Genomic DNA, 8,371 nt, shown 5'->3' on the forward strand with positions numbered 1-8,371 from the left:
ATTGCGGGGTCTGCTCCTGCACATGTCCCATGCAGCGTCTTAGCCACCAAACAACCCCCACCCCACCTCTTACTCTTATTGCTGTTGGGCCTAGTGATGGTGAGCCCATTGGCTATACTTACGCCTCTACATATGCTCTTTAGTGCAAGACAATGGATGATGAATTCAGTTCATTTATAATTAACAACGGACCAATATCAGGTCCATTCTTAACAAGGAAATAAACCTAATAAATTTCCAGCTAACAACACTTGGGTTCTTACTCCACCCCCACTTGATTGGCATGTTATTAGGTGCAAATAGCTTTTTTGCATCAAGAGATGGATAGATGGCACCATCAACAGATACAACTGTACAACCTCGATTGCCAAGAAATACAATCAAGAATTTGGTTTACATTAATGAAGAAACTTTTAATTTGGTTGTAAAACTATTTAATGGCTGTTTTGGCAACATCGACAATGCATTTTTACACGTTACTTTTAAATTAGGATGTTTACGTGCACCAACCATCATGTATTTAGATATTTAAATTTCTACGCATGTGTTCAAATTGCTTGGTTTCATCGTCTTAGCCATATATTATTAGTATTATTATTATTTTTTTTATGAGAACATGTATACTATTTTACTATATATACAGTTGGAGGACCTTTTTGAAGTAAAGCAGCTGTAACACTTTGAGTTGCCCTTTTTTTTTTTTTTTTTTTCGAAAGTATAAATATATACATGGATCTCAATTGTGGTGTCTGGCCAGCATGGGATGGATAAATTCTATTAAATCTCAATTGTAAAAAAGAATGGTTTGATCCGAAGAAGAAAAAAACTGATTTATTTTACTTAAGTTGACATAATCTACACATGCTCTTTTGTGCAATTCAATTTAAAGGAATTCACGCGACATTCATCCAATGCTGAGCATTATAGGCAATAACCCGCCATCCAACGTTGGGCATATATTATAGGCACCAGAATTACATGAGACTCACCAGGCTAACAAAATCCTCTCAAGATGAGTGAGATTAAAAATCCACTCTCTTAATTGTGGAGAAGACTTAGGAATGAGTTTTTAAAGGAGTTTTTTTAAGTTTTCTCTAAGTATGTGAAGAAAGAGAAGAATACCTGATTGTGGAGAAGATCTAGAAATGAATTCTTAAAGTTGAGAGAAGAAATCGCAAAGAAAAATTTTATAGGATTTTAATTTTAAATTTTTAAAAATGACATTTATACCGTCATCTTTACATTTAAAAATCATACCCAATAGTGGGGAGGGACAATGGAGATATTTTACATATGGAAAGAGGAAAAAAGAAGAAAAAAAATTGCAAAAAATCCCATGCAGCTTCTTGGCCACCAAACAACCCCCACCTCATACTCTTATTAGTTAAGCCTCTACCAATTCATTTATAACAAACAACACTTGGGTTCTTACTCCACCCCTACTTGGTTGGCCTGTTATTAGGTGCAAATGGCTTTTTTTTTGGCATCAAGAAACGTATAAATAGCACCATCAACAGCTACAAGAGGCTCGGTTGCCGAGGAATACAATCAAGAATTTGGTCCACATTAATGATCAAACTTTTAATCGGGTTTTAAAACTATTTTATGGCTGTTTTGGCAACATCAACAATGCATTTTTACACGTTAATTTTAAATTAGAATGTTTACATGCACCTATACATTACCAACAGGGGTTGGTCCAAGAGTTAAGCAGCTTGGTTCCCTTAAGCAAGGTTTTGGTATCGAATCCTTGTGGATGTAAAAAATCCCTTCTGGGAGGCTCACCCACCACAGCCAGGTGTGCGACGCGGGTCGAACCATCCGTTTATAAAACGGATTTGGTAAACCAAAAAAAAAAAAAAAATGTTTATATGCACCAGCACGTATTTAAATATTCAAATTTCTGTTCATGTTTGCAAATTCTAACTTTCTTTATGGCACGAGAGCTTGGTTTCCTAGCCACATATTATTATTATTGTTATTTTTATAACAACTTTTACCAAAATTTTCTTTTGATAAGAACGTGTATCCTATTTTGCTATAGATACAGCTGGAGCACCATTTTTTTTTTTTAGTAAAGCAGCTGTAACACTTTAAGTCAGAGGTTTTTATTTTTAATTTTTTTTGAAAGTATAAATATAATACATGGATCTCACTAGTGGTGCCTTGTATTTAATGTATATCATGTGGGTTTGGACTGTTTGGCCTCTCCGCGTTGCTTGGCTCCTTGAAATCTGTAATCAAGATGTCTTGGCTTTTTCTTGCCCTCAGTCTAATTGAAATTTAGATTATCAGAAAATAAAAATAAATAAATAAATAATTTAAAGGAATTTACGTGACGTTCATCCAATGCTAAGCATCATAGGAAGCAACCTGTCATCCAACGTTGGGCATATATTATAGGCACCACAACTAGGGGTGAAAACAGACCGGATTCGGATTGGATAGTGGCAATACCATATCCGCATTCTATTATATTCGGACAAATTCAGATAACATCCTATTGGTTTTAGGACGGATTCAGTCGGATTCCGATAATAATCGAATAATCATTTTCTAAAGTAGACTTTTCTAAATGGGCATAAATATAGATTGAATACAAATTTTCGACTACCTGTTTACATCTTTACCATTTTACTTGTGAGAGCTAGGTTTGAAATTTAAGAACTTAACAACTTTGTGAGCTATTTTAGTAGAAAATCTAGAAAAATAATAACATATCACAGGTAAAAAATTTATAAAATTAAGAAAAATAAATCTAAATAAGTAACTTAATTAGATAATTTTATCATAATCGGTAAGAAATGCATATACCATATTTGCATCCTATTAATAATCGGACGAATTTTGATACCACTAAACGAATGCTAATAAGAATTCGAAAGCTGATTTCGACTATCCATTTACACCCCTAAACACAACTTGAGACTCACCCGCCTAGCAAAATCCTCTCGAGAGTGAGATCAAGAAAGAATTCACTCATCTCTCTACTGTTTCTGACAATACCAATGAATATACCCGTGATACCATCGCAAGGAAAAAATGGTGTAGAGAGAACCACTGCCTATCACGACAAATTATTGAATTTGGTGCCTCCCTCATTCATTTTCCTTTTCCTCCAAAAATAAATTAAATCCAGCAATTAAAGCAAATATGTAACCGTATCAGTTGACATTGAGAGGATATGCCATTTCCTCACGGTTCTTCATTTACTCTTCACTTTCATGAATATAAACCTTCCTTTCTCTCCCTTTAGATTCCCTCATCAAACCTACTAGAGAGAGAGAGATGGAGAAAGAGCGAATGCAAATAATAGCTTCTCATGCAATGGCGATGAACACCATGCCTGAAGAATTCATAAGAAGCGAGGAAGAACAGCCAGCAGCCACCACCTTCCATGGACCTGTCCCTGAAATCCCAACCATCGATCTCAGTGATCCAGATGAAGACAGGATGGTCCATTCAATTGCCACTGCCAGCGAAGATTTTGGCATCTTCCAAGTCTTGAATCATGGAATACCTGTAGAGGCAATTCAAAAGCTGCAGACCGTTGGAAAAGAGTTCTTCGAGCTCCCACAAGAAGAAAAAGAAACCTACGCTTCTGTCCCTGGATCCTTAGAAGGTTATGGAACAAAACTTCAGAAGGAACATGTAGGAAAGCGAGCTTGGGTTGATTTCTTGTTCCATAATATATGGCCTCCCTCTGTCATCAACTACCAGTTCTGGCCCAAGAACCCATCTTCTTACAGGTATTGAATCCGCTCTCCTCAAAAGGTTTTCTTGGTGAATTGGATATCATCTCGCTGTTGTCTGGATTGGCTTTTGAATCATATGGCACCATTTAAGATATAGACAATAGAATAATGGACAATGTTAGGCATACGAAGATTAAAATCTGGCTTTTGTGAGAATCTTAATTTTGTGACGATTTTTATTATGTTCTTAAACAGAACTTCCATTTTAGGCAAAAGAAAAAGCAATGCCAGATGGGGAGATCCGGATTCATCAAGTTAAACCTCTATATGGTATTTTCATAATCTGCTCATTGTACTTATTTCTTGGTGCATATGCAGGGAAGTTAATGAGAAATACGCAGAGTACTTAATAGCAGTTGTGGAGAAGCTATTGAAGTGCTTGTCTCTGGGGTTAGGATTGGAAGGAAATGCGATGAGAGATGCTGTGGGTGGAGATGAGTTGGAATACCTCCTGAAGATCAACTACTACCCACCTTGCCCTCGCCCTGATCTGGCTCTTGGTGTGGTGCATCATACTGACTTGTCAGCTCTCACCGTTCTGGTGCCAAATGAAGTTCCTGGTCTGCAAATCTTCAAAGATGGCATTTGGTTTGAAGTTAATTACATCCCTAGTGCTCTCATTATCCACATTGGTGATCAGACTGAGGTTAGTGTTTTCTGTTCACCATTACAAATCAAGCTGAAGCATTGCATGCACGGGTTGGATTTCTGATACTTGTCCTCCTTTCAACCCTTGTCCACTATTTACAGCGAGTCAAGCTAGTTTATACCTACGTACGAATGGATCCATCTTGAGAGCAGCACTGTTCCCAGCAGTGTACGGTCCAAATTCAATTTGGGATTCAGAGAAAATCTGGACCGTTGAATGAACGCTTTGCTCAACAGTCCAGATTAATTTGCACTTTACCTAAAATCAATTCATACAAGATTGCACTTTTCTTATAATTCTCAACCACATGTTTTGAAAAGATCCACTTTTTAGCATTGACAAAGTAAATCATAAGCAAAACCTTTTCTTAAACATGTACCACTTTTTTGAAACAAGTGATAGTAAATATGTGAGGGGAGTACATTCATCTACCTCTAGAGCAGAGGATCCCCCTTGTCCACTGCACCCATTTGGTGCATTGTATTATGCACTCATGCATTTGGTAGCTAGGGTCAACGTCATTCAATGGGTATACAGTTTGATGCATGGATTCGAAGAGCCCCATTTCTTTGCCCTTTTGATTTTGTCACCATCTGTAGGGGGCTTAACCTTGTCAGTGTTTAAAAGTTATCATCCTCCCATAATGTGACATATCGGCAAAATTTGACCGAAATTCGACATTTTTCGGTCGTTTCGGTGAGTAGCAATTTTTTTATCTACCAATACTGAATAAATGTAAAATATCACCGATGTGTAGCTTTTCTCACTATATATTGCCGAAATCGACGATATATTTGCATATTCTCACTAAATATCGGTATACTTTTTAAAATTTAAAATACCCTTCATGATTTCATTTGTGATTATCAATGTTATTTTTTATTTTTAATTTAATTATTAATACTTTTTGGATCGTAGCCTGCCATTTTAGTTTTCAATTTTATATTTTAAATGACTGCTTTTTTTACGTACTTTGACTTTGAATCCTTATTCATGAATGTCCCCCCATCCCAATGTACAGTGAATAATATGTGTCTTTATATTTATATATATATAAAAAGTAGTGAGTTGTCTAACCAAGTCTTTTAAAAATACCTATGAGGAGTGAGGACACAATTATTCCTGTTCTGACTTCTAAATAGTGAAAGACCATAAAATAATAGAAGAAATGTGAAAGAGGTGAATCGGAGCGAAACTAAGAAGAGAATATTGGCCGAAATATCGACAAAAATTTTCAATTTGTGGGTTCGCAAATGGGCGAACCAGCGAATTTCGCCAGAAGTTCACACCTTCCATCCTCCTAATTTGTGGTAAAAGAGACATGAGGGTAGCAATATTGGGTCATGCTTCAGTGCTGCACATTATGCACAACCATGATCGAGATCTCAAATGAGATTTTGATCTCTACCGTCCATTTAGAAAAAATGGCCAGTCGAGATCAAAATCTCGACCATATGCTAGAGGTACTGCACATTTCTTAAAAAATAGGAACCCAATGAGGCACCAATTGGTTGATGCTCAAAGATACCAGAGAGAAGCATCCATCCATTTGGGATGTGTGCATGATATAGTAGTCGTCGGTGCTCATTGAAACTCATTGGGTTTCCACTTCCAATGAAAAATTTGGATCAATTCATTGTGGGTGCATTAGGTGTTCCACCACCCTCGACATGATGAAAATTTTTTGAAACCCTTGTGCATACTTAGCGTTTACTTAGTTTTCAGTCGTTTTTGGCTTCTCATTCTTGTGTTGGGCTCAAATAAGAAGCAGAAGATAACTCTCAACCAAAAACAAAGAAGAAAATAATGACCTCAAGAACTCAGTGTGTCTTATGGTCATTTCTGGGCATTCCAATATAGGTTTTCCAAGATGAAGTTCAGAAGTTTAGTCCAACTTTTCGACGTTGTTTGCTATATATCCCATCATCTTCACTTGCATTTAATTAGATGGAAAAAGAAAATAAGGGTTTTGCTTGTGCATGTAGATATTAAGCAATGGAAGGTACAAAAGCGTCCTGCATAGAGCCACTGTGAACAAGGAGAAGACAAGGATTTCATGGCCGGTGTTTTGCTCGCCGCCAAAAGAGATGGTTGTAGGCCCACTGCATCAACTTACTAATGAACAGAACCCACCAAAGTACAAAAGCAAGAAATTTAAGGATTATGAGTATTGCAAGCTCAATAAACTTCCACAGTAGAAGATTGAAATAAGAAAAAGAGAATCATTCCCGGCTAGCTACAGTTTTAGTTTGCAGTTTTGAAGCAGTTTAGAAAATTACAATTCTTTTTTTCTCTTTTGATCATAAAACTGAAAATGCATTACTAGTAAGTTGTCAAAAGGTTACAAAAAGGTTACAGTTACACTTCTGGTAGGAGTTATCTAAACTGTTATAGTAGTTAGACTCTAAGGCTTTAGTGGCCTTAGTATCATGTGTATGTGTGTTTGATCATTTTTTGCAAGATAGGTAGAATGGTGGTTTTTTTTTTTTTTTTTTGGGTAAAAGAATGGTGTTTACATGTAGCTAAATATAAATTATACAAGCCACGTATATTGTGATACCTCAATTCAAGGTTCAAGATGAAAAGATTCTCTCTTAATTTTCTTCAACTGCAAAATGCCATTAGGCTTACAACCCAATGGTCCATATGATACTAATGTGATACTAAAAGATATTCTTTTTAAGAAACAAGACTACCACAACCCTCCCCCTTCTAAAAGAAAAAAATTTATAGGGTGACAAGCAATGGAAAAGAAAATATGGGACCTTGTGGTCGATCAATCAAAATTAAATTTCTCAGTGTATTAAAACACTTAAGAGTCTTGTTCAATTGCATGGGCGTGCCAGAGTTAGCCTTGTGACTCAATTGATAATATGTTTCAAGTGAACCCTTGGATTTCCCCCTTGCTTTGGTGTATTAAGTGTTAGGGTTAGTGTTTAAGCATAAGATTGCTTAAAAGCATTATACCCTGAGTATCTACTTTTGAATACCCAGACCATTGCTTCCAGCTAGTATTCAGTTAGTTGGACTCTCTCACAAAGGCCCATTACACCATTGGATCGTAACTGATTCGATGGCCTATGTTAGAACATACGTTGAGTATAACTCAAATACCTCAAACCTATTTAAGTATGACTTAGATACCTCAACATTAAGGACATACATTTTAATTTTTCAAAAAATTGTTAGAAAATTTGTATTGGTATCTTAGGAGAATACTAAAACTTTCTTTAAAACGTAAATAAATATACAAACTTATAGGAGGCCATGGCCAGAAAGGATAAGTTTTGCATTTGTAGTAATTTGTGTTGATGTTGCATGTGTGGACAATGAAGAAGAATACTTGTTTATATTGTTTATATTGGCTTGGTTCCCTCCAAATTCTAAACTTTCAGTAACTTGCCTTGTGCCTTGAAGCAACCTCCATAACCTTATGACAACTCGAACAATGTCATTAACTGACTCTAGGCTTCTTCTTCTTCTTTTATTATTATTATTATTATTATTATTATTATTATTATTATTATTATTATTATTATATTATTATTATTATTATTATTATTATTATTATTATTATTATTATTATTATTATTATTATATTATTATTATATTATTATTATTATTATATTATTATTATTATTATTATATTATTATTATTATTATATTATTATTATTATTATATTATTATTATTATTATTATTATTATTATTATTATTATTATTATTATTATTATTATTATTATTATTATATTATTATTATTATTATTATTATTATTATTATTATTATTATTATTATTATTATTATTATTATATTATTATTATTATTATTATTATTATTATTATTATTATTATTATTATTATTATTATTATTATTATTATTTTATTATTTTAATTATTATTATTATTATATTATTATTTATTATTATATTATTATTATTATTTTATTATTATTATTTTATTTTTTATTA

At 34.1% G+C, this 8,371-nt stretch overlaps 1 protein-coding gene across 1 annotated transcript; it reads left to right on the plus strand.

Moving 5' to 3' along the window:
* The first annotated feature begins 3,175 nt into the window (after positions 1 to 3,175).
* On the plus strand, positions 3,176 to 6,875 carry LOC149016046 (flavonol synthase/flavanone 3-hydroxylase-like). Its single transcript, XM_089155693.1, has 3 exons — positions 3,176 to 3,749; positions 4,074 to 4,401; positions 6,390 to 6,875. The coding sequence occupies exons 1-3, from the start codon at positions 3,289 to 3,291 to the stop codon at positions 6,600 to 6,602; spliced, it is 1,002 nt and encodes a 333-aa protein (XP_089011819.1). The 5' UTR covers positions 3,176 to 3,288; the 3' UTR covers positions 6,603 to 6,875.
* Positions 6,876 to 8,371: the final 1,496 nt, after the last annotated feature.

Source organism: Hakea prostrata, chromosome 5 (assembly GCF_041222555.1).
Source record: "Hakea prostrata isolate BN-2017 chromosome 5, UWA_Hpros_2, whole genome shotgun sequence".
Lineage (NCBI taxonomy): Eukaryota > Viridiplantae > Streptophyta > Magnoliopsida > Proteales > Proteaceae > Hakea > Hakea prostrata.

What these genes read in the sequence shown, in the direction of transcription:
- LOC149016046 (XM_089155693.1), top strand. Translation starts at nt 3,289, where the DNA reads ATGGAGAAAGAGCGAATGCAAATAATAGCTTCTCATGCAATGGCGATG. An exon ending in AAGAACCCATCTTCTTACAG is followed by an intron (nt 3,750 to 4,073) that starts GTATTGAATCCG and finishes GTGCATATGCAG; the next exon opens with GGAAGTTAATGAGAAATACG. An exon ending in ACATTGGTGATCAGACTGAG is followed by an intron (nt 4,402 to 6,389) that starts GTTAGTGTTTTC and finishes TTGTGCATGTAG; the next exon opens with ATATTAAGCAATGGAAGGTA.